At 44.1% G+C, this 27477-nt stretch overlaps 1 protein-coding gene across 1 annotated transcript in view; it reads left to right on the top strand.

Moving 5' to 3' along the window:
- ANKS1B (ankyrin repeat and sterile alpha motif domain containing 1B) overlaps positions 1-27477 on the top strand; it is a 271859-nt gene that overhangs the window by 90068 nt on the left and 154314 nt on the right. The window contains 3 exon segments of the mRNA XM_030214810.1: positions 7363-7469; positions 18180-18278; positions 19946-20098. Coding sequence (XP_030070670.1) covers positions 7363-7469; positions 18180-18278; positions 19946-20098 — 359 coding nt within the window.

Consider the following 27477-nt stretch of genomic DNA (forward strand, 5'->3'; position numbering starts at 1 on the left):
TTCTTCTGTTCAAAGCAATGAAGACTTGAGACATATGTGGAATGAGATAATTGACTGCCAGCTAAGTGAACTGAATACTCGTTTTCAAGATGATGCTCATGGAATGATGACTGCTTCTACTGCCTGTATGCCAACATCTGAGGCCTTTGGTCGAAGAGTCCACTGCCCCCGTGCACTTTATATGGCATTACCATAGAGGAAGCTGAATTAACAGTGTTTGTTCAGCCTCTAAAATGCAAAGTACCAGAAGGTATAAATTTTCCATCTTTAATCGAAGTACTAGACAACTGCAATATGGACATTTCCCCAAATGTCAATGCCCTTTCAAGAGTACTTATCACTCTGCTCATATCAACTTGCCTTGTGGAACGACTGTTTTCAACTGTAAACAGGATCAAAACGGCATCAAGAGCCTCAATGCTCACCAGTCGTCTCCATAATCTCTCACTGTTATCATTTGAAAGAGAACTCTGTGATTCATTCGACTATGACAGAATTATTGATATATTCAAAACCAAAAGACGGCGCCTCATTCTTTAGTGAGCATAGTTTCACAACTTAATTTGCTAGATACTATTATACAGCTTTGGAATTGTACATTAGCACCAAATTCCAATTTACTTTATCTAAAACATCACTAGTGGCTGCCTACAAGGTACTTTTATAAGCCTAAATACAGACAGGCTCTTAGCCTTTGAGAAGGCCGAGCTGACTATAGAAGATATATCTTTTGTCAATCCCTATTAGACACGTGCTCCTTATTTAAACTGTATGTGATTTTTTTTCTTTGTCTCGCTACACCAAACACATATGTAAAAAATGTGTTTTGTCCCACAACACAATATGCATTCCATATTAATAATAATTCCATAATAATAAAATGAAAAAAAATCCTCCCGCACATTCCTCAATCTTCATCCTCCCAAATGTAAAGTCTTGAAATACAAATCAATGCATGCATCAGCCTTTTCCTTGACAAGCACACAGCTCTGGAACTCACTGCCACGTAACCTGAAATCAGTCTACGAAATGACCAAATTCCGCAAACTCCTGAAAACTTATCTCTTCGACAAAATATATCATAAAGAACAGCACGCGTAACTCTACTCTCTTTAAGATATCCAGGAATGTTCTCTAATGTCTTTTGCTTTCACACTATCATGTACCTAATGTCTATGACTTTATTTTCAACAATTTTTATTATTGATGACAAAACAATATAATAAGATTGAACAACCATCTAGCAGAGTCCCAAATACATCCACAAAATACATCTTGAGTGCTCCTATAGCATACACGATGTCATCAAATTATAATACCACACTTATAGGGAGGAACTCGCATAGTGCCACCAATTACAATCGATACCCAATTAGAGATCAAATTTCCAGATGCAACCAAAATGAGCCTTCCTTTAACAAAGTCCCTCCCTCCCTCTCAAATGTCTATGACTTTAATACTATCATGTATCTCACCACCATGCACCCAAAACTTCTGCTAAAATAAATGTATACTCTTTTTTATTTCCAATATTATGTATTTCACCATCATGTACCCAAAACTTGCTGTAAAACCAAATGTACATTCTTTTCTATTTCCAGTATCCACGATGAATTGTAAGCCACATTGAGCCTGCAAAAAGGTGGGATAATGTGGGATACAAATGTAAAAATAATAATAATATTATGCACTTCCTGTTTTTGTATTAAAGCACACTGCACTGTTCTTTTTAAATAGTTACACTTCTTGAGTGCATGTAACCACACCTGTACTTTCTACATTTGATAAGCAAGAGATGGCTTTGTTCTTGTTTTTATTTTAACCTTTTTTTTTTTTTTTTACAAATGCCCCTGACATAGTCTTCAGGCAAAACGTGGGCATGTTGGATCATTTTCAGTAAGGTTTTTTGGTTTGTTCTTCATCTGTGATTCGTTCTGTCCTTTGATATACGTTTCTTATAAAGCACAGTTGAAGGATATGTGCCAAACTGTGGCAATTTTATTTTGTCAGCATCAGAACAGAGAGAAAGCAGTAGAGCCAAAGGAAGGGAAAAAAGAGTTTTTCCTGCTTTGCTTAATCAGGCATTTACATTTGTTATAAGCAAAGTATATGCCATTGCTGTAATTACACTGTAATGTGTGTTGACATATTTGCCATTATAGTAGACATATCTGATCAAGTTTGATATATATATAGTGACCACCCATATTAGCTCTGGGCCCAGCCAAAATGTCAGGTCTGGCTGCTCCACTGCTCTGTCCATGCACTCGTGTGCTCTGCTCATATGTCAAAGTACGCATCGTCATGCTTTTAGACTGGTCGGTACTTTACAAGGACATCAATGTGTGCATATGTGGTCTCCTATGTGCAAAAAACCCCCCCAAACCTAAAACAAATCCTGCCAAATGGATATGAAATTATCTCCAGTAAAACAAACAAAACAGCCATGAGTAAATGAACATCAAAAGAAATAAAATAGCCAAATACAAAAATCTCCCCCAAACCTGGCAGCAAAAACAGATCTTTACAAATGAGGTAAAGTCTTATAGGTCGTATGAGAGAGAGGTAACTGAGCCATTCTCAGATCTGTAGGAATGTTATTCCACATATCTGGGAAGTAACTTGGGATATTTTACCTTACACAAATCAAATAATGAGGTTCTTTGAGGCTCGTATCACCCCAGCTCCTTTGCAAAGCAAGGAACTTCCTGAAATCACTATGTTATATGTGTATGAAACAGCCTACATAATCCTTATTATTTTGAGGAGGGAAAAACTCAGAACCTCATCATGGAGTGAGTTCCAAACTAATCAAGATTGATCTTAAAATCAGTCATAAAACCTCCTTAAACCAATAGTCTATAACTTAGATGCCCAGATTCACACCCAGGCTATACACATAAATGTTTAGAATATTAGCTCACCAGCTGAATACCGACCCCCTGGTTCTTAAATTCTAGCCTGCAGTTATGAAATGGACCGCATAAGTGGCAATGGAAGGAACTGACTTCCACGGCATGTTAGCAGGAGATGCAGGATTTGAACCCTGGCTTCCCCAATTCACAGGTCATGTCCACTACTGCTCACCCATCAGCAGAGGGAGTGCTTGCTGTTAGCTGTTCCTTAGAGTTCAGTATTCATTACTAATTCACTGCTAATTGATGAGGTTGGCCCTTTATTTAATACCATAGCTATTCAGTATGATTAAGATTCATGTTTGCTTTAGATACAAAACCTCAACATATGCTTGTTTTATCAGGGTGAAACCATTTCCAAATCTGATTGTATATGCAATTATAAACAGAACAGTGAAAAGCAAATTTAACAAAAGCAATCCACAGATTCAAAGCATGTATACGTCCTCGCTATGCTGTGAACTGTAAATTCTTGCTGAACAAACAAAGAGCTCACAGCTCCATTATTTTGTGACATAGCTGATTAGGCAGGGGGATATTCAGTTCCAAACTGGCTATTTTTAGTGGTTAAAGTAGGCTGCTGTTTATGTGGCCTCTCTTTAACCACTAAGCACTTAATTAGCACTGAATATCTGCTTAACCGGTTAAGTTGCCACGGTTGAAAATGAAACCAGATATTCGATGCCAGTTGCCAGATGTGCAGTGTTATAGAACAGGTCATAGGCAGATCTGTGTGCAAATCCTAATGAGTGCCAATTAACATTAGTAATTAACAGCTTGTTAACTAATTAGTTTATGCAAGTCCGAGATCCATGTCCAAATTTGGGCAAACTTTATAGAATAATGGGCGATAGTGCACGCTACCTCTTGCCAACTGGGAGATAATCATACATGTGGCACTCAATGCGAAAGATCATCAAGCACTCTCTCGTTGCTGGACTGCTGACTGCATCAGATAAAGACCTGAACGTCTACCCAACAGTCACATTCATTATTAATTCAAGATTAAATCAACAACGAACGTGAGATTCTATACTGGATCATGGTCTGTCTTTGGTGTTTCTGGGACACAGACTGTAGAAGTCCACCCGGCTCTATCCTTATGTTCCAACTACTCCAGCCTATCCAAATCTGTTATGTCATTCGTGGGACACAGACTATAAAAGTCTGCCCAGCACTGTCCTCACGTTCCAAATTACTAAGTCTCTGTCAAAACCATCTCCAGCTCATCCTAAACTGGATCGCTATATGTGGGACTCAAACCATACAAGACAGCTCAGCACTGGCCTTAGTTTTTACAGCCAGAGTTGCCATCTAAGCACCACTTGACATACCATTCATTTTTTTATTTTTTATTACATTTGTACCCCATGCTTTCCCACTCATGGCAGGCTCAATGCAGCTTACATATTATATACAGGTACTTATTTGTACCTGGGGCAATGGAGGGTTAAGTGACTTGCCCAGAGTCACAAGGAGCTGCCTGTGCCTGCAGTGGGAATCGAACGCAGTTTCCCAGGACCAAAGTCCACCACTCTAACCACTAGGCCAGGCCACTCCTCCACTCCATTCTCTAATTAGAGATCCTCTGTGTTCATCCCATGCCTTTTTGCATTCTGCCAACAATTTTTTTCTCCACCACCTGCCTCAGGAGGCCATTCCAGGAATCAACCAGCCTCTCCGTGAAAGAGAATTTTTTGACATTACTCCTAAGTCTACCACCCCACAACCTCAATTCTTGTCCCCTAGTTTTACCATTTTCTGGAAAATATTTGTTTCTATATTAACACCTTCCAAGTATTTTAACACCTGTATCATACTTCCCCTGGCTCTCCTGTTCTCTAGGGTGTACATATTCAGGTCTTCCAGTCTGTTCACACAAGTCTTTTGGCTCAAGCCCTATACCATTTTTGTCGCCTTCCTCTGGACCGCTTCAAGTCTTCTTACATCTTTAGCAAGATACACCCTGCAAAACTGAACAAGTGGGGCCTCACCAAGGACTTGTACAGGTGCATCAACACCTCCTTCCTTGTTTAATTATTTAAAGATTGCTAACATACCAGGGATACTAGAATAATATAGAGCTTTAAGATTATTTTAAGGTATATTTTATGCTTTTATGTAGTGTTTGCTTTCAGCAAAGTGAAAATAAATTGTGTAGGCCAAGTCACTTGCTGGTGAAAATATCCTATCACGACAAACTTCCTTCTTCTTTTCTTTATTGATAAATTAAAAGGTCTTCCTGGGGGGGGTGTGGGAGTTGGGGAGAGTGGCTGGGAAAGGAGACTGATCTAGGTCCTGCTCAGCTATCTGTGAGCTATAATGCACTAGGCTCTAACAGTTACTTAAAACCTTCCTTTCCTCAAGCATCACATCCCCTCTCCCTCTCTTTCCCTTTCCTCCAGCGTAAACATAGGCACCAGCACAGCAGAACTCAGTCATTCCTTCAACTGCATCTCTGTTCCTGTCTTCAGCTGGTGGCTGGCATTGCAGTCTCATACTCTGCCATTTTATTCATTTGTCCATTACCCTTTTGAGCTGCTTCTGTCAGATTATGTTGGAATTAAGAGATGATTGGCTGCCTGAGTTGCTTATGTCAGATTATGTTGGGATTAAGAGATGATTGGCTGCCTGAGCTGCTTCTGTCAGATTGTGTTGGAACTAAGAGATGATTGGCTGCCTGAGCTGCTTCTGTCAGATTATGTTGGAACTAAGAGATGATTGGCTGCCTGAGCTGCTTCTGTCAGATTATGTTGGAACTCACAGATGATTGGCTGCCTGAGCTGCTTCTGTCAGTTTATGTTGGAACTAAGAGATGATTGGCTGCCTGAGCTGCTTCTGTCAGATTATGTTGGAACTAAGAGATGATTGGCTGCCTGAGCTGCTTCTGTCAGATTATGTTGGAACTAAGAGATGATTGGCTGCCTGAGCTGCTTCTGTCAGATTATGTTGGAATTAAGAGATTATTGGCTGTCTGAGCTGCTTCTGTCAGATTATGTTGGAACTCACAGATGATTGGCTGCCTGAGCTGCTTATGTCAGATTATGTTGGAATTAAGAGATGATTGGCTGTCTGAGCTGCTTCTGTCAGATTGTGTTGCAACTAAGAGATGATTGGCTGCCTGAGCTGCTTCTGTCAGATTATGTTGGAATTCACAGATGATTGGATGGCTGACTGCTTTCTCTCAGATTGTACTGGAACACACAGCTGCTTAAGTGACTTCTCTCAGATTATGCTAGAGCTCACAGCTGATTGGCAGGTCGAGCGGCTTCTCTGAGATTATGCTGAAGCTCACGGTTGATTGGCTGGTCACATGCTCATTTTGCTAAACAGAGCTCGCTGGTACTTTTGAGTTTATTCTGTTGTGTCAGAGGCTGCCCAGCTCGCAGCGGATTGGCTGAGGAAGTGCTTCTCTTGTGTGACACCTTGCTGGAACTCGCAGCTGACTGGCTGACAGCGGAACTCCCCTGTCAAATGTAGCCTGTTAGAAATCCCAGCTGGTGCCCTGCAGCGAGAAGATATTTCTGGCTGCACTGGTGTGCAGTACTGTGCCTTCCATATGTCAAAAATTAAATATACTAATTACAGGCTTGCTTTTATTAAAGCACAGGCATACGCACACTTGCTGATATATTTTTTTGTAATGTTGTGTATCAGGACAGAAATCTGTACGTTGTTTTGATAGAGTGAAATAAAGCTTGAGCACCATCTTTGACATACTTGGTCTAAAAATAAATGGCTTGGAAGTGAAGCTGTCTGCTTGGTGGGTTGCAGCAGCAGCTGGCACAGGGGGCAGCGGAAGCTGCAGTTAGTGTTCCAGCAAAGCTAAGGGGCCTTCAGCTGGCTCCAGCCTGGAGAGTCTGGGCTAATGGTCTTTTGGAGGAGTCCTGCTATTTTCTGCATCTGTTGTGACTGTGTTCGTCATTCAGGATTGACACTTGGAGATGTGTGTGGGAGGCAGCAGCAGGGCCCACTGCTTGCAGACAAAAAGCTCTGCCTTGGCTGGCAGTTGTGCAGAATAGCAGCAGAGCCTTTGCTGGGTAGTGAAGGCGGGAGCGTGGGAGCAGAGGCAGGCCTTGCATACTGATGAGAGGAGGAGGAGGGACGGGAGAGGGAGAGGGAGGGCAACCTGCTGCCGTTGCTGGTACAGTCTATTCCTGCAAGCAAGCGGCGTGCTGCTGACAGCTTGTACCCTGCCTCTCCTCTCCTCACTCACCATTAATATTGGCAATAGCTTTCCCTTCAGAAACTGCTCCAGAAACTATGTTCTGCTGCTGACTTCTCTGGCTTGTTGGAAATTAACAATTTGCCAAACTGGCGGGCTCCTTTGAAAGCCACCTGCCTAGAAATGTGATGTGGCAATGCCACCTTTCAGCCCCGGACTACCGCTCACCCTCAGTGGATGGCTACTCTTTACTGAAACGTGTCCCTCCTCACCCTGTTACAGGACCCCGACTACCTGTGATGACTGTGAGGCAATGGCTGACTAACCTCGGGCTACCTCAGTATGAGAAGCACTTACTTGCCAACGGATTCGACAATGTTCAGTTTATGGTAAGGAAGTGTCTGTGTGCATGGGCAGGAAAACAAGACCGCAGATGGGATTAATGTGCAAAATGTCCTTCTAATAACTGCTGACCTTTCACAAATGATTTTTTTTGTTTCTATTTCTCACATGGTAATCCTGAATTTAGAGGAGGTTTCCAGTTCTCATGCCACACAACATCTGCAAGTTTTACAGAGAAAAGATAATGCATGCAAGAGACCAGTTATAGAAATAGAGACCATTTCAATGGGGGGTGGGGGGGGAAGGAGGGAGGGAGAGGGTCAGTCTGTTAGGAAGAGCATGGAATTCACTTGTTGAAATGTAGAGTTTGGCAGCAAAGCTCAGCCCCCACCCCCTTCATTCCTCTCTCCATTCATACTCCGCTCAGCGCAATTAGCATAAAGGCTGAATTGCAGGGAGGTGGCACCGATATCTCTTTTGCAAAAGCTGAAATAAGGGAATAAAATGAAGCAAAATGCTGCCACCTTGTTTCCTCTGCAGCATGCCGAAGGGTGCTGTGCGCACCGCCTGTGTGTGGGCGTGTGCACATAACCTTCCTAATCCTGCCAGCAAGATCTGGGCACCAGGGAGAGAAGCGAATCCCAACACATTCAGACAAGGGGGGTCTCTCACTGGAGGCAAAGGATGTCTCTGCTGACCTGAACGTTTATCCACCCAAAGAGTTAACTCAGCTGCTCCGCTCCTTATTTCTGTGCAGTGAATTCAGGGGATGCTCTTGTTCCAGTTCTGGTTTTCTGCAAGCACAGTCTGACCTTCTCTCTCTCTTTTTTTTTTTCTTCCGTTGCCTGAGCAACAATCACATTTCTATTAAAAACCAGACCAAAATACCTCTGGAAGAAATCGGATACAATACATGCCTACAGTATTAATAAACTTGCTCATTTTATTCATATTGTGTTTTCCTTCTTAAACACAAGACATCTATTAGAACCAAGAGGAGTGATGAGAACAGTGCAGTCATTTCCTGCAGGATGATACACCTCACTCCTGCCCTGGAACACTTCCTCTGCTTCCTTCCCATACACAGACAGCGCTGCCAATGCACCTCATTCCTGTGCAGCAGCATTCCATGCTATCCTAATCCTGAGATCCCTCTCCAGCGTATCTCTGCTGGTATACCTGCTTTACAGCACCCCCCTGTTATTCCAGTAGTGAGACCCCCCTTGCACACACACACACACACACAACCCTGCCAATATATATCCTGCCCTATAGCACTAATCCCCCCCCCCAAAACTAGTCGTATGGAGACCTCCTCAGCCCTGCTTCTTCAATACTGAACCTCCCCACCCCTACACATAAACATAGCTCAAGTCAGTGCACCTTATTCAGGCCCTGCAGTGCAGACCACTTGTTTAGCATGGAGACCAGTCACACCCATACACAACTTGGCCAATTGCGTTCCTGCCCTGCAGCACCCCATCCCCACTAGTCTAATGCCAAATCCCCTCCCCCCACACAACTTTGCAGATGCACCTCCCCCCCTACTTTTCTACCAGTGTACCTCATTCCTGCTCTGCAGCACTCCTGCTACTTCAGTAAGTACAGCCCACCTACAGCACTTTACCCCTACCCAGCATCACCCTATCCTACTGTAGTATAGAGAGTCCTCTCCCCTGTTCTGCTGATGCACCTCAGTCCTGCCCCTCGACACCTTCTGCTGTACTAGGTGGCTCAGTAAAGGGACCATGGTTGTGGCTTGTCCCAAAAGCTTGGAGTTGGAAGACTGTTGGAAAATATATAAAATACCTTGAAAGAAATGAAAGAAACAATTGCACTTATAATGGGAAAAATTCCCAGAGGGATCTGAAGGGGAAAAGCAAGGACACTAGTTAAGAATTTGCCTAGAAAGCAGCAAAGTAGAGGAGCAGCTTAGCAGCACAGGGGGCTGAGAAGTTTATTTATTTATTTATAGCATTTGTATCCCACATTTTCCCACCTCTTTGCAGGCTCAATGTGGCTTACAATACATCATGAATTGTGGAGATATATAAGATATATATAAGATATATAAGAAATAAATATTTAGTATTACAGAAGGATCTTGGGTAACATGGTAATGATAAAGCAAGTCCCACTGCGGCTCCTCATAAATGTAGGCAAGTCACTTAACCCTCGCAAACCAGACTGTGAGCCCTCTAAGGACAGAGAAAAACAGAACCTCTGTGTAATATGTAAACTGCTTGGCTGTACCACAGACAGGTCATATAGCAAGAATCAAGTCCCTGCAGCCTCCTGACATGAAATAGACTGGTCAAGTTTTGTTAAAGAAGAGCTGAAGCTCAGTTTATCACTGGAGAATCACCTGACAACCTTTGGGAACCTTTGGGAACTGGTGTGAAAAGGGCAGCGTGGAAGGGCTTTACTGCAGTTCTATACAGTGGGCAAACCTGTGCGTAAATGATTAGAATAATGGTGTATAATGGACATATCTTACAGAGCCCGTATCTGCGCATAAGTTACAGAATATTATAACTTACATGTGCATTGCTGGCATTTACACGGTTGTTTACTGCTCACACCTAACTGTCACTGTTCCCTGTAAGTTAAGCAGGAGTCTGCCAACTGCTGGGGGGAGGGGGCAGTGCTTCGATATTGTGTTTTCAATTGCTAGAGAAAGGGAAGTTCCCTGGAGTCCCGTAGAACTTGCCTGTCCCTCACTATTTATGTACACCTTTTCCAGTAGTAGCCCAAGGTGAGTTACATTCAGGTACTCTGGATATTTCTCTGTCCCAGGAGGGCTCACAATCTAAGTTTGTACCTGAGGCAATGGAGGGTTAAGTGACTTGCCCAAGATCACAAGGAGCAGCAGTGGGATTTGAACCGGCCACCTCTGGGGTGCTCTAACCACTAGGCCACTCCTCCACTCCACTATTGAAAATGTGATAGTGAAACAGCACCCCCTACTGGCAGGTGGTGGTCTCCTGCTCAGTTTAGAGGGAACAGGCCTAACCACATATGCACGTATATGCCCGGTTACACTAGTAACCCCTAAAGGAGGGTATGTGCCTACTTTCCTTCATACAATAGATTCCCGCACTATTAGAGGACTGAATTTGCGGCTTGTAGGCATCGGAACAGGGTTCTGACATCACCTCATTCCCCCTGTGAGCTGCCCCAGCCTGCTTTTCCTCCCTGCAGAGTGGCAGGAGCTTGTCTTTCGCTCCCACTGCTCTGCCCATCTTCAGCTGGTGATGGTTGAGAACAGGCAGCGCAGTGGCAGTGAAGAAACAACCTCCCTGGGAGAAGCCGGGGCTGGTGCTGAGGTCAGGGTGTTATGCAGGGCTGGGGGCTAAAACAGGACTAAGTATTGGAGAAGGGCCAGATGTTAATGGACTGGGATGTGACACTGGCCGATGTCGATTCTGGGACTGGGTTAAGGGGTTAATGCTGGTAGATTGTAGCCTGGGAGAAAGGATGCTGACGCTGGGGGAGTGAGGAAGAGCAGGACAGATAACAGTGGTGGGGAGAAGCAAGGGCAAAGGCAGGGGAGGGGGAGATTGAAGGACAGAGGGATGGATGCACTTTAGGTGGCTGGTGATTCACTGAAGTGGGAGTGTGTGGGTGTGTGTGTGGGGGGGGGGGGGGGGCGGGTAGCAGCCCTGGACTGATCAGAATTCCTCTCATCCTTTAACCCCTCCCATCCAAAGGGCTTCCAAACTCACACACACTCCTGCTTTTTACTCTCTGTTACTGAGAGGAAAATAAAATTTGCTGGTCCTATGTGATTCAGAAACCAATTAAGCTAGCTAATTATGTAAATAAAAGGCATAATGTGCTTCTAAGCTCGTATACCCCTATGCACTAAAGTGTGTTAACTTTTTCACAGCTGTGCAGTTATGAAAAATTAATGATACCAGGCAGGCTAGTGGCACTGGGTCATGCTGGTTTTAGAAACCGATCCAAGACAAAAAAGGCCATGTAGACAGACCTGCCCAGGGGTTCTGGAAGTCTACTGCGTGGAGCTGTCTTTTTAGAATTACTACCTGAAGCTAACTTTAAGTATAAGCCCTTATGTCTGTCAAAATCTAACTAGTGTCAGGTGCAGAAATGGAAGGATTCTATGACCCTACACCTAAATCCTGGAAATGCCAATGGACCTGCTTAAGACCAATTAGACACAGAGGTTTTAGAATAGAGGCGCAGAGCAGTATTACTGGTCCAGTAATTAGGACCAGTAAGCACGATCCGCACCCAAAATGGGGCATCTAACTTTGGGTGACCTATAAAGAATTGGGAGGACAGTGTCAGGCAGTGGAGGGAATCTATGTTGCTGTTACTGATGTTACACCAGAATTCGAATAGCGTTTGTTTTGTAAGTTGGGTTCAAAAGTGAAAAGACCTGGGTCTGCTCTGCACTGATTGGTCTGGGAATGTCTCATGTCAATGAATAATTAATACTTTATCAGGGGAGTTCTAGAACTGGGCACCAGCCTTTTGGTGTCCCAAGGATGTGTGGTAGAAACCCGTAATGGAACCTGTGCAACTCAAGTGCTGTTATAGGATCCCAGCATAACCCAGAATCTGCATTTTCACGGGTGAACGTTCACTTCTGCGCACACGTAAGCAAGTGATCCATTAAATGTGGTCACCTAGAATTGCATTTTATATACTTTATGTAAAAAAGATATTGGAGAATAACATAGAGGATCATTTTGCACCTGATTGAGAGCAAGTTTAAATGTCAGCACACAAAGTCAACGTGCAAACTGCGGCTGCGCCCAGAATCCATCCTGAAATGTTACCTACACCTGAGCCGCACAAAGTATTCACGTTCTCAGCATGTGTTATTCTAGCTGGGGTAATTTTATGAAGAGCATTTCATGTATTCACAACAAAAGCTTTTATCAAACTATCCCTTAAATATATTTATGTTTACCAAGACGTTTTATACCACCAGTTTTCAACATACAGATCTGAGCAAAAAAATGTTAAATTATGTGCACAGTATAACGGTTACGTCTGCAATATTCCTCATATTTTATTTGTAATATTTGTGCAAAATTCCTCCACCATAAGGCCTGACTTCTCCCCCCTCCAACCTTTTCCCTCCTCAGGCTCAACCCCCATCTGACAATATCCCTCTCTGGACCTACCTTTCTCAGCTGTCTCTCGCCTTGATTTGAACTCCTTCCCCTCCCATGGTAGATTGAACTGATCAGCTTTCCCTCTCTGCCTCCTAGTTTCCCCTGCTATCACCCCTCTTGTATTCCTCTGTTATTTCTTTTTCCACCTTTCGGCATGCTGTATCTCCCCTTCCCCAAGTTCTCTCTGTCCCTGTGGTCTTAAGCACATTCTTCACTCAATGTGTAATTAAACTCGGTAATTCATTGCCAGAGAAATGTGGTAAAAGCTGTTAGCTTGGCAGGGCTTAAAAAAAGGGTTGGATCATTTCCTAAAAGATGGATTTGGGAAAATCCACTGCTTGTTTCTAGGATAAGCAAAGTAAAATCTGTTTTACTGTTCTGGGATCTTGCCAGATACTTGTGAGCTGGATTGGCCACTGTTGGAAAAGGGATACTGGGCTTGATGGACCTTCAGTCTGCCCTAGCATGGCAATGGTTATGTTCTTATGAGAGATGCCAGATAGAGGGGCACCTCATTTCCACAACCTTTGGGCAATCTACTACTACTACTTAACATTTCTAGAGCGCTACTAGGGTTACGCAGCGCTGTACAAAATAAACAAAGAAGGACGGTCCCTGCTCAAAGGAGCTTACAATCTAAAGAACGAAATGTCAAGTTGGGGCAGTCAAGATTTCCTGGGTAGAGGTGTAGAGGTTAGGTGCCTTTTGCCAGGTTCACTCAGTGGTAGCTAAGCCCCTGTTCCTTGTGCATTTAAAGGTATTGCCTTGACTTTTATTACGTTTTTTGGATGGTATTAGAACTGTTTTAGTCACCTTTTCCTTTTCAGGGAAGGCTTTATAGGGGCCTTTTACTTACTACTTAGTTTGCATTTTCCTGCATGTTAAACGTTAACACAGGCCTGGGTAGTGCGGTAAAAAAAACAAACAAGCTAGCTGCTTAATGTTGAAATTGGTGGTGCATGGGCTCGACCAGGGTGAGGCGAAGTGTCCTGCTGTGTCAGCTAGCTTGCACTAGTTGTCACAACTGCCAGTAGTGTGGCTGCACTTGCCCACCACCTCAAAAGGAGTCCAGTAGCATTGCTGATGTCCAGAGTTTCCTGGCAGTTCTGCCCCCATTGTCTGATCCTCCCAACACTCCCTTTTATCCAATCCCTCCAAACTCTATCCCATCCAGATCCCAACTCCACAGGCACAAGGCCTGTCTCCAAAGTCTGCATCTCCGTCCACCCTCAACTCCCCCAGGACCTACCCCAGGGACTTCATTGGTGTTCAGTGGTTCCCAGCAGGAGCAGTTGCCCCTCCACTTCAGCCCAGGACTGTGCCAAGATCCAAAAAGGCTACCATGACCCTTAGTGGTAATCTTGCAGTTCTGCTGCTAGAGGGTGTCCTTCCACGGCACATGACCCAAGCTTTTACCTCAGGCTTTGCACTTAGTTTTTAATTCCCTTAGTGCTTTCCAGTAATGTTTGATGACCCTCTTGGGTCTTCTTGAATGTTTCTCCTGTTTTTTATAACCGTATTAACAAGTGGCTTGATAGTTTTATTATTCTGTGAGCTGGGATCTTCAGAGTTATACCATTGCTTGCCTTTCAATTTGTAGTTATAGTGGGGGAGGGATGGGTTTAATGATACTACTTTAACTCTTTGGCCATTTATACGATGCTTAATCCTGGAGGAATACACACAGTAGCGTTTCTGAGCGATAAGGTCATTCACGTTTATACTGTTCTTAACTCTCCCTACATATTTTGGGGGATTTTATAAAGGATTTTCTGTTTTTGGTGATCCCTTTGACATCTGCCAATATTTAGGTAGGTCAGCCGCTACCCCTTTTTGTCGGGTAAGACTTGTTAATTTACATCTTTCCTTTGTGTTTTTTTATACGTTGGCTGAATCTCCCTTTTCCTCCCTCTTTCCCTCCTTGTTTTCATTTGGGGTTTCTGCCTAGAATACTTTTGTTTTCATTTACTTCCTGTGCTGCTGGGCTCTGATTGCATCAAAAATAAGTCCCGGGGGGGGGGGGGGGGCTGACATTACACTGTTTATGTTTATTCACAACATTTGGTAAATCGCCATGAATGGAGTAGCCAAGTCAAAGCAGCAGAAAGTAAGAACAGGACAGCAAATTGGTCACTCAAGAGGAAAAGGACCTCTCCTATCATTCACTTCCCAGCATTAGCTAAGAGAGCTTAAGCACCCTTGAAAATAAACAAGTTTTAAGGCCAGCTTTAAATTTAGTATAAGAGGGCTCGGACTGAAGCTCCAGGGGCAACCCATTCCATAAAGATGGAGCAAAGAACTTTTCTTTGAATCGTCTCACTTGTCAGCATTTTTGGCAACTAAGAGAATGTCAGGAGAGCGAACAGGCTCTTCATAATGTAAATATCTAGCTCATGTACTTCAGGTATAAAATGCCTTAAATCTTTGCTTATTTTTCCCTCTTTCCTAAGTCTTGGATCCAATATTGTGGACTTTATAATCATATTTTCCTTTTTTTTTCTTTTGAGAATTTCTTTGTAAAAGATGATGCTACCTTTAGAAACACTTTTCTGTACAATTGAAACTGCTTGGATTTAAATTGTTAAAATTTCATTAAAAATTTTTTTTTTTAAAGATGGAGCAAAGAAGAAAAAAGCATTAAGCTTTTGTAGCCTTCAATGAGCTCTTGACAAGTGAGGGAGAACCAATCGATGATCGTTCAGTGAATGTAGTAATGTGACGGAATAGTGTGATTGGAAAGGTAGCCTGGAATTCCTTAATGGAGTGTCCTAAAAGTTAAAAGCAGAACTTTAAACTGTACCCTAAAAGACGTCGGAAGCCAATGCAATTTTTGAAACAGAGGGATAACATGATCACTTGATCCATATATGGACATTTTACAGCTGGATGTATGTGTCTGAGGACATGTTGCTAGTGATTTTATATTTTGTTAGGCTTTAATAAAAGTAGTTTCCATCAAGCCAGTTTGATCATTATTTACTTTCACTATTTTATCTATTTATATGCATAGTTATAATTTGATGGTTTGATATTTAATTTATAGACCTAATATTTATTCTCCTTGCTTTTTATTATATGAAAAACAAGGTTCATCTGCAAATGTGCTCTGCTGACTTTATCTGCTGTTGCAAACAACAGAGAGGTTCTTCAGATCTGCACCAGAAGTGATGCAAAAGAAAACAGATACCAGACGTTCTGCTCCAAAACAAAATCTTTTATTAAAACCACCACTTGACGTGGTCCATGTTTCACTCACTCATGGGCTGCTTCAGGGGTACAAAACCAGAAGTGGGAAGGCTAAAGGATTCACAATCCCTACTAAAATAAGCAAAATGCTCAGCTGTTTGTATTAAAGAACAGTCTATGAACATTATGTTGCTGAGCATTTTGCATATTTTAGTTGGGATTGTCAATCCTTTGGCCTTCCCACTTCTGGTTTTGTACCCCTGAAGCAGCTCATGAGTGAGTGAAACATGGACTACATCGGGTGATCATTGTAATAAAAAGATGTTGTTATGGAGCAGTACATCTGAGTCTTTAACCACCAGGTATTATGCTAGACAAAATTATACATCTCTAGGGCAATTCTAAAAATTAGGCACCAAGATGGTGTGAGTTGCCATTTAAGTGCCAACGTTTAGATGCGCCCGTGTCCACCATGTGAATAGCAGACATACTGTAAATGCGGCCTTGTACGCTTCGATGTGGAACCTGCCCATGTCCCGCCCAAGCCCCGCCCACGTCTATTCCCGTTTGCAGTTACAAGCGGTGTGTTATGCAGTATTCCTGGGTGTGTAGCTTGCACTTCTGTGTGTAACTGTAACAATCACATGCTTAAGCACTAATATTCTATAACTGATGCATCCAATTGGCCCCTAAAGTTAGGCAATTCTCTAGAGGTACTGCTCCTTTAAATCAAGTTCCCTTAAAGGTGCCAGCACAGATACGTGTTTAAAGCAGATAAAAACAAGTTCACATGCCCTGGGCTTCCTAGCCCTAAGGCAGAGTCTTCAAAAGTAATGCTCACAGGGCTGTGCAACAGGGTAACAGTGCAAGGCTTCCCCTTAGCAGTGTCTAGAGTTTCTCTCTCTCAGTCTCAAGAATGTTCCTTTCTACTCTCAGTATAGTTTTTATTATCATTGGTATGCTACTCTGACACAGAAGGAGTCCCTCATCCCTTCTATGACTCTGTTTCTCTCAGTTAATGCCTTTGGAAAGGGTTAACTGCTTGATGGGGTCAGATTCCACCCTCAGTTCTACACTGCATGGTAGTAACTGTCAGAATTAAAAAAAACCAACCCAAAACAACCCTTCCCAGTGGAGTCTGAGAAGAACAAATCAAATAACTGACTCAAGTCCATTTGTCCAGCCAGTTTCTCTTCCTCCTCTGAGCCTTGCTGAGGACCCGGTTTCCAGTCCATGCTCTCCTCTGTAGTGGTCTCCTCCTTTGCAGGCATTCCTGGAACGCCTAGGAAACAGTCATTCCCCTTGGGGTGGAGATTGTATTATAAGGAGGCCCAGGGGAACTCACTGCTTTCCTCTCTGCCCTCAGGAGGAAAACTAATTGTCTTTCCATAGCTTCTAAGGGAGCTAAGCTTCTTCCCTTTCCCCACCTAGGGAAAGACCTCTGACTTTATACCTTATTTCCTGGGCTTTTGCTTTATACTAACAAGGTCTCTGAGTCTGTCTCCTGGGCAGAACTGACAAGACAGAGGGGACCCCACAGCTGATCTTTTCTCTGTCACAGCCATTATCCTCAACCCTGTTACTTCACCTTACTCGTGGCCTGCAACAGCCTCTAATATGTACTGAGACCCTTCAAACAAACCCAAAAGTAGTTCTTGACTAACTCTCTTTTATGGGTATCCACTTCAGTCTGGCTTCTGGTCCCATCACAGTATTATTATTATTACATTTGTATCCCACATTATCCCACCTTTTTGCAGGCTGAATGTGGCTTACAATTCATCATGGATACTGGAAATAGAAAAGAATGTACATTTGGTTTTACAGCAAGTTTTGGGTACATGATGGTGAAATACATGATAGTGTTAAAGCTATAGACATTAGGTGCATGATAGTGTGAAAGCAAAAGACATTAAAGAACATTCCTGGATATCTTAAAGAGAGTAGAGTTACGTGTGTTGTTCTTTATGATATATTTTGTCGAAGAGAAGTTTTCAGGAGTTTGCGGAAATTGGTCATTTCGTAGACTGATTTCAGGTTACGTGGCAGTGAGTTCCAGAGCTGTGTGCTTGTATAGGAAAAGGTTGATGCATGCATTGATTTGTATTTCAAGCCTTTACATTTGGGAGGGTGAAGATTGAGGAATGTGCGGGAGGATTTTTTTTGCATTTCTAGGTGGTAGTTCTATTAGGTACTCTGAATCCCTCCTGACTCTTCTGCATAATGAAATCAGTTGCAACTTAGTTCTTCTTGCATCCCTCGTTCTTTCTTCTACATTTGGTATTATCGATCATGATTTTCTGTCTCCATCATCTTGGGGCCTTGAGCACAGTCAACTCTCCCGGTTCTTCTTTTATTCCCACTTTGTTTCTCCATTTCCAGCTGTATCATGATGACCTCTAAAATGATTGCCTTGTCTTCTAGGGCACAGACTCCATGGAAGACCAGGATCTTTTGGAAATTGGAATCCTTAACTCCGGCCACCGGCAGAAAATTCTACAGGCAATGCAACAACTGCCAAAGGTAAGTGTTTGAAGCCGAACAGGTTAATGCTTTTGAAACCATGACTTGCCAGTCACATGTTTTGAGAGGTGATACCAGGGCTTTTTTTGAAGGGGGTACTTGGGGGTACTGAGTACCGGCACCTTTTCCATTGTCTGCTAAAACTGAGCCACGGTCCCCAAGTTTTAATGAAAGAGCTCAGGCTCTACACACCAATTCTGCCTAGTCATAGATTCTGTGACTGGTTGCAGGGGGCCTGGCTATTGTGGGGTGGGTCCCTCAGTGATCACCCTACCCCTGAAGGGTGGCCCTGGCATTTGAGTACTGGCACCTTTTTCGCTAGAAAAAACGCACTGGGTGATACTGAGGATTAGCAGCCCTTCTAAACTGCAGAGAGAATGTAGAATTAAATGTGTTTCCAAATGGAGGAAAGCAGGGCAATTCATTAGTAACTCTCCCCCAGCTGAGGAAAAGAGGGTGGGGCACCTACTTTTAACACTCATATATTAAACAAAGACTTCAAGTAGAAACCGGGAAGAGAGAGGGCTGGCTGGCATCAGAGAAGCTACTACTGCACAGGGCATAAAGGGAAGCCCTGGGGAATGTGAAGCTGACTTTACTGGGAAGGGAGGAGACGTGACAGGATGCAGGGCGGCAGGGAGACAGAGCTGGGCCTGGGACAGGGCTGCTGCCGCTGCAGAGGAGAGGAACTCTCTGCAAGGAGACAGAAGGAGCAGAAGACCTCAATCCCATTGAACCAATGGAGTTAACTTGTGTCTGGACTCCTCCCTTGATAAAGCCAGTAGGCGAAACGGGTCCCGGTTGACAGCCAGACTCGCATATAGGGGGAGGGAGGGCTGTGAATTGGGGTAATGTATGAGGGGAAGGAGGGCAGAGAATTAGGAGAATGTTTGTGGAGGGGGGAAGAGGGCTATGAATGGGATGAGTGTTTGTTGGGGGAGTGGAGGAGGACTGTGAATTGGGAGAATGTTTGTTGGGGGGAGGGAGGGCTGTGAATGGGACAGTGTTTGTTGGGGAAGGGGAGGGAGGGCTGTGAATGGGAGGAAGGTTTGTTGGGGTGAGGGAGGGTTATGAAAGAGGGGAGTGTTTGTTGGGGGGAGGGAAGGCGGTGAATGGGGTAGGGTTTGTTGGGGGAGAGGAGGGAGGGCTGTGAATAGGAGGAGTGTTTGTTGGGGGAGTGGAGGAGGACTGTGAATTGGGAGAATGTTTGTTGGGGGGAGGGAGGGCTGTGAATGGGACGAGTGTTTGTTGTGGGGGGGGGGGGGGGATTAGTTTGAGTTTGGTTCTTTAAAGGCTGACAGCCCCTTTAAGAAAGCTCCTCAGAGCAGCAGGTCATGTGTTAGCAGCCCAGGTGCTCCTGAGGAGGAAAAATAGTAGAGCCTGTGAGGCTGTTCACAAGTTGTTTTATTCATTTACTGCCAGAGTTACTAACCTGCGATAGTGAGTTACCACAGCTCAATGACTCCTGCAGTAACTAGGCTGCATTAAATTGTGATATTTTATCGCAGCTTAGAACTTCCCCCAACTCTGTTGCTTTCTTTGTGAATGAGTTACATGTGGTACTTTCTAATGTTCACTGTAACTATCAGCCACTTACGTATGGAAGTGGGGCAACATCTGCAGACTGTCCTTAGCTGGAAATCATTTTCTGTTTCTTTTGTTTCTAGATGAGAACTGCTGGGAAGGATGGCTACAATCCATCTTCAGTACCTGAGTGGTTGGACTCTATTGAGTTGGGCAATTATACCAAAAGTTTTCTCATGAACGGCTTTACATCACTGGATCTTGTGAGAAAGCTCTGGGAAATCGAGCTAATCAGCGTAAGTGAAAGATTTACTGTATTAATGACCTCGTTAATGCCAGCTGAAGGCTACAGTGTTGCTTAGGAATTTCAATGTATCTGTGAATGTATTTGAGCAGATGTCTGATAATATTACAGCATCTTTCAGTTCATGATTATAAGTGATGCTTTCTTGCTATGCTGGATTTTGCTAGTTTTTAAAATTTTATTATACATTTTATACCCAGAGCAGGATTTATGCACAGGCAAACTAGGCATATGCCTAGGGCTCATATGTTTAATTCAACGGCTTCCAAGGCAGTTTTCTGCCCAGTTGAGATTTTAACACGATGTTACTGTAGTGAAGAGAGAACGTTTTGTAGAATTTCCAGTTCTAGTGACTGCTTTCAGCGGTCTGTTCTCCAGGGCCGCCGAGAGGGAGGGGCAGGGTTGGCAAAATTCCCCAGGCCCGGCACAGGCAAGCTTATTCCTGCCTGCTTCCAGGTCTGTCCACTGCTGCTCCTGCAAGCAATCATCTGGGTCTAGACTCCCGGCACAGACAGGAGCAGTGCAGGAGAGGACAGAGCGAGGGAGCAGACAGAACGTTGCGGGAGCTCCATGTCAGCCCAGGTGGGAGGGGCACATGCATGGCGGTCCAGTCCTGCCTCGGGCCCAGCTGTGTCTCTCAGTGGCCCTGCTATTCTCATTCTATACAGTATTTATGCTATTTATGGTGATTTTATATATTTACATTTTTATGACCCCTGATGCAGGCAATGCACCAAATGATGGCCTTGTTGGGTCTTTTATGAGCTTCATATGTTAATAAAGCTTTTAATACAGTTCCCTTCATTTCTTTTTGTGAAATTTATTATGAATTATTTATTTTTTCTGGCCACATCCCTTGGTCTTGTCATGGCTACGTTGTTTTTCTTTCCAGAGACAGGGTAATGTGTGTTGAATTGAGCATCATTTTGAAAAGTTGGATCCGATACTTATAGGTAGGGTCTAGTGATCACTGCATGGTTAGAACTGGGCCAGAACGGAACTAGACTAGGATTTCAGAAGTGCTGCCTGTGAGGTAAATGGGTGTTGAGGATGCTCCATCAGGTGCTCAAGATCTGAAGAGGAGACATGGACAGCAATACAAACTAATCTTGAGAAGGAAGAGAAGAGGCGGCCAATGTGGTTCTATAGCAAGGCATCCTCCATGGTGCAAGAAACCACCACAGGCAGAATTATCGGGAAGAGCCAAAAGCAGGCAGGTTAGACCAGCAGAGGGTGATGCAGCAGAAGGCTAATTATTTAAATAAGCAGGATAAACGCTAACCTATACAGAAAAATGTGTTAAATTCACTGTTACATCATCATGACAGAGTTAAACAAGGGAGGGGCAAGGAGATAGAAAGGTGAGAATCTGTCTGAGGTATGCTAGTGCTCGCCTTTCCTTTATTCACTAAGCTGCACTGAACGCTTGTGTGCGTTTACCTCAGTGTAAAATGGCTTTCTGCGGTTGTGCTCAGGCATCCTGAGATATGTTCCACACAGTGGCGTAGGAAGGGGGGGGGGGGCGGTGTGGCGGTCCGTCCCGGGTGCACGCCGCTGGAGGGGTGTCGACTTCACTGGTTCTCTGCTTTCTGTGCCCTGGAACAGGTTACTTCCTGTTCCGGGGCAGAGAGAGCAGGGAACCAGCAGAGCCGACTCAGCTCCCAGCGACGTGCACGCGGGGCGGAGCGGCCCTCCCGCCCGCCCTCTTTGGTAAGAATGCGCTCCGGGGGTGTGTGCTCGTGTGCTGAGGGGGGTGTGTGTGTGCATGCACCGAGGGGGGGGGTGCGCTGTGCTGCACCCGGGGGGGGGGGGGCACAACTGCGAACTGCCCCGGGTGTCAGCCGCCTTCGCTACGGCACCGGTTCCACACGGTAAAAACTAGTTTCTAATTTTTGTTTTACCACAGCTTAGTAAAAGGACCCCTATAACTTATATAACATCCATTTACTTATGTTTACATTAAACGTTTGAGCTTGAAATAACCACATCTTGTAAACGCCAATCTGATTCTTTTACCGTCTGTATTCTAAATTAGTTAACATTTTCTTCAGCCGTTGTACCAAAGTATAGGTCATTAACTACAATTTTGGTAACATCGTAGATCAGTTGCTGAATCCAGAAAGAGAAAGCGATTACATTAAATCTTAACTGCCAAATTCTAGACCGTTCTTCAAGCTTTGCTAGATCCCTACTCATGTTCCCCACGCCATCATGGGTGTCTACCCTATTACGGATTTTGGTATCATCCACAAAGGGGCAAACCTTACTAGACTGTCCTTGCACAATATCATTTACAAAAATGAAGAAGTCCAAAAACTGACCCTTGCGGCACACCACCGGTAACTTCTCCTTCCACAAAGTGAGCTCCACCCTCTGTCACCTTCCAATCAACCAGTTTTGTTTTTTAACCCAGTCACTCACTTTAGACTGAACACTGAGGGCACCCACTTTAATTATAAGTTGCCTATGTGGAACCATTCCACATCTAGCACTCTAGATCGATACAATTTTCTGGTCACCCAGTCAAAGAAATTAATCAGAGTTGTCTGACAAGATCTTCTTCTAGCAAAACCATCCTGCCTCAGATTTTGCAATCCATTGGAATCCAGAAACCTCACAATTCTCTGTTTTAGAAGAATTTCCATTCTTATACATACAAACAGACTAACTGGCCTGTAGTTCCCAGCCTCCTCTTTACTTCCACTTTTGTGGAGAGGGACCACATCCATCCTTCTCCACTCCTGCAGGACCCTTCCTGACTCTAAAAAAGCATTGAAAAGGTCAGTCAGTGTAGCTGCCAGAACTTTCCTAAGTTCTTTCAGTACCCTCGGATGTATCCTATCTGGCCCCCTTTCTTTGTTTACCTGTAGTTTAGTTAGTTTCTTACGGACACCGTCTACCGCATTTCTGTTCCTATATGCGTTTGTCTTCTCTGGTGCTACTCTGGTTCTTCATCTGTGAATACAGAACAGAAATATTTGTTACTAGTAAAAAAGGCCCATTTCTGAAGGCAAGGAAACAGGCCCTAGGCAGACAATTTCTCCCCCCCCCCCCCGCGCTACGGCTCCCTTGACCCCCCCCCCGTGCCGGCGAAAACCGCCCCCCGCCGCCGTTGTGGACTACCTGTGCCGACAGCCGAAGTGCTGTTGTGCCCTTCGCGTTGCTTCCTCAATCATCTTCTCTGGAAGTTCCTCTGTGTGCGTCTGACCTCCCCTTACTCCCCCACTGGTCACTAACCCCCTCCCACCCTAAAAAAAAAAACTTTAAAAATCTTTTTTGATAGCCTCTATAAGTACATAAGTACATAAGTACATAAGTAGTGCCATACTGGGAAAGACCAAAGGTCCATCTAGCCCAGCATCCTGTCACCGACAGTGGCCAATCCAGGTCAAGGGCACCTGGCACGCTCCCCAAACGTAAAAACATTCCAGACAAGTTATACCTAAAAATGAGGAATTTTTCCAGTCCATTTAATAGCGGTCTATGGACTTGTCCTTTAGGAATCTATCTAACCCCTTTTTAAACTCCGTCAAGCTAACCGCCCGTACCACGTTCTCCGGCAGCCTCAAATGTCATACCCAGCTCCATGACAGCAATATGCAGGTCCTTGGAGCAGTTTTAGTGGGTGCAGTGCAGTTCAGGCAGGCGGACCCAGGCCCATCCCCCCCACCTGTTACACTTGTGGTGATAAATGTGAGCCCTTCAAAACCCACCAGAAACCCACTGTACCCACAAGCAGGATCTCCCCTTCACCTGTAAAGGCTATGGTAGTGTTGTATAGTTGTGGGGAGTGGGTTTTTGGGGAGGTTGGGTGGCTCAGCACCCAAGGTAAGGGAGCTATGTACCTGGGAGCAATTTATGAAGTCCACTGCAGTGCCCCCTAGGGTGCCCGGTTGGTGTCCTGGCATGTCAGGGGGACCAGTGCACTACAAATGCTGGCTCTTCCCACGACCAAATGGCTTGGATTTGGTCGTTTCTGAGATGGGCGTCCTCGGTTACCATTATTGCCGAAAACCAGGGACAACCATCTCTGAGGATGACCATCTCTAAGGTTGACATAAATGTTCAGATTTGGGCGTCCCTGACCATAATTATCGAAATGAAAGATGGCCGCCCATCTTGTTTCGATAATACGGGTTTCCCCGCCCCTTCGCCGGTCTCAGGAAAACTTGGGCGCCCCGTTCGATTATGCCCCTCCATGTAACACTGTTGTTTCAGAGCTTGTAAATATCCTTTGTTTGTGGCTCCCACATACATTTCTATCTATCTAAACTACAAATCTTGCAAAGTACTGTTGCAAAGTTGATTTTTTCCCCAATTTATTCTTTATTAATTTTTGAAATCTATATGCAACCTCCAAAACCATCACAAGAAAGCTTCGTTCCTTCAGCCACATATAGCCAGTTACAGGCCTTCCGTACTGCATTACCTTCAGAAATCTAAAATCCCCCATCCCACAATTAAATCACTCAGCCTATCAACTACACATTAACCCACAAGCCACCTTTCCCCACCTCTCTTCCCTCCCTGCAATTGCTGCTGCCATCTATCAAATGGCCCCCAGGTCTTCTCAGGTTTCCCCATGGTGTGGTGATGTATCACAGTTAGTTTACACAAGTATCGAAAATGAATGTGACTGTGCTACAATCAAGCCCTGATGAGAAAGGTACTAACTTATTTTAGTATCGCTTTGAAACTGTTATGTACCATTTTCCAAAATGCTGCAGTAATTGGACACTCACAGCAGAGGTGGTAGAACTAACTAAACCTCCCTTCCAACACCTCTCATTGCCCTTATGAGGACAGCAGAAGAGCAAGGTAGGCGAAATATAATTTCTATATAATACTTCATAACCCCCTTCCAATAAGTTAATGAGGTTGGATAGCTGGGCTATGTCAGACCAATTCATCTCCTTAGATCTGTCTCCCGTGCCCTTGATCACAATAAGGCCCCCATAAAGCCTCAAGAGCGGCCCTTTAGTTCAAGGGTTCTTTAAGAGGTCCCCAATAAGGATCAGCTTCACACTAAAATTGCTCTATCTCCATAATGCAAAATATGTTGCCTGACCTGCATATAGTATGGAAAAAGTAATCCCTTTTAGTTCAATAAAACTAACAATCTCTCCCACCAGGCTAGCCAACAGAGCAGCTGGCATAAAGCCGTGAGCTAATGCATGTACATGCGATGCAGTAGGCCTGCACTGGCCACTCTCATGATGTTCTAGGCCTGCTCTGCTGCTGATGACTGCAGAACCAGTTCCACCCCCCGGATTTTCTCCCCTAAGCAGATACCTGCTCCACCTAGTGGCAAACCCTACCTGGTTAAGATCCTTTCTCTCCGATCATCAGTCTTCTACAATTAGGTCATTGGCATATGGAGTACCCCAAGACTCCATTTCTCCCCATTTTTATTCAATATCTTTCTTAGCCCATAACTACTATTATTCAGAACTGTAACATTTCTTTTTATATTTATGCAGACAACGTTTTGTTACTGTATAAAGTTAACCCCTACTCTCCAGTTTTGTTTGCTGGTTGTCGGGTCACTTAACGCTCCCTTCTGTTCCCATTTTTCTGTTGGGTACTATTATTACTCTGGTGTTCGGTTTTTGCTACGTAGGTGTTCTCCTTGACTCTTGTCTCATGTTTGATCCCTAGGTTTCTTCTCTATGTAAGTTGGGTTTTTGTGTTGTGGCAGTTACGTTCTGTTTGTTCTTTTTTTTTTATTTTTTTGACCATGATATTTTCATTCTTTGCTTCTGGCATTATTTATGACACGGTTGGATTACTGTAATTCGATGTACTTAGGTATTTCTAAAGCTTTGCTTCAGCGGCTCCAGGCACTTCAGAACATGGCTATCCATCTCCTTTGCCATCTCCTTGAGAATGATCATGTTACGTCCGCATTAGACAATCATCATTCGTTACCGGCCAGGTTCTGTATTCAATACAAACTTCTTTTGTTGGCCTTTAAACAGGGAACTCCTTCTTAATTGGCCAAACATACAATTCCCTACTCACCTATGTGAGTTTTAAGATCTCGTAACAATCACCGCATGGTTCTATCAGGTCCACTTTTTTCTCAGTTGGAGTGTATTTGACATAGTGCCTTCTTTTTTGTTGCATCTTCATTTTGGGACATAGTGCCCTTAATCCTGCGTAGTGAACGCTTCCTGCTGAAAACTTGGCTTTTTGAGTAGGCTTACAGTGGTCGTAGGCACTGAGCATTGGGTTTTGGCATGCTCCAGCACCCGGTATTTGAGAACTGATATCGTCTGCTTACCCTTTGGTTGTCTGATCGTCTTACCTTTCCTATTTTTATGTTGTAGTTCCTGTTTTGGTTTGTGTCTGTGTTTTTTAGAATGTACACAGCTTTGTCCTGCCAGATGGTTAAAGCGGTATAGAAAGCCTGAAATAAATAAATAAAATAAATTAATGGGAAAGTGCTGCCCCATTTTTGATCAGATACACTGGCTCCGTATTTGAGCCAGATTTGGTTTTAAACTTGTATGTTTTGTTCATAAAAATCATATATGGCCTTGTGCCAGGTTTTGTGATGAAGATGCTGGAATTTTATGTGTCCCATAGATCTCTGAGTTCAGATGTTAGCTGTAAATTGACTTACCTGACTTCTAAGAATGATTGCTTTGAGCTCATTGGAGATTTTTAAAATTTCCAGGTGGCCCTGAGCTAGATTGACTTTCCAACTAATATTAGAAACTAGTAAGAAATGCCCGTTTCGGAAACAAATGAAATGGACGCTAGCAAGGTATTACCCCCCCACACACACACACCAACCCACACCCACACACACCACCCTCCCTCCCTTCCTCCCGAGTTCCAGACCCCCCCTCCGTCCCTCCCTTCCAAGTTCCATACACCCCTGTCCCTGTCTCCCTCACTTCGTTGCGAGTTTCAGCTGCCGTCCGCGTACCTGATGTGAAGAGGAGCGTGTGAAACAGGCGGTAGGAAGGTTTTCCTTGAGGACGGCAGAACGGTGGGCGTATTTCTGTACTCCTGCCCCTGCGTGGCTCGCGTTTTTGTTGAACTTGTGCCTTCCCCGGGCCGCCCTCGACGTCATGGCGTTTTGATGCGAGGGCGGAGCTACACTGCAGGCCAGCCAAACCGAATATCTCTGGTGCCTCAAGTTTCCGGCTTGAGGCTTCATTGGAACGTTGGAGGTGCCTTTTATATATAGAGATGAGAGGCAGTAGATGAAATTCAGGAGAGTTGAAAACATTTTCATTTTTGGTTCTGACATAGATCTCGGTAGTTTCTGGATCTTAAAACTATTTATCGCTGTTTATTTTTGTAATTCCTTTGACTGTCAATTTGATGTATGCTTTAGAAGAATGATTATATTTCTTCCAA

The sequence above is a fragment of the Microcaecilia unicolor genome, chromosome 9 (genome assembly GCF_901765095.1).
Source record: "Microcaecilia unicolor chromosome 9, aMicUni1.1, whole genome shotgun sequence".
NCBI classification, from domain to species: domain Eukaryota; kingdom Metazoa; phylum Chordata; class Amphibia; order Gymnophiona; family Siphonopidae; genus Microcaecilia; species Microcaecilia unicolor.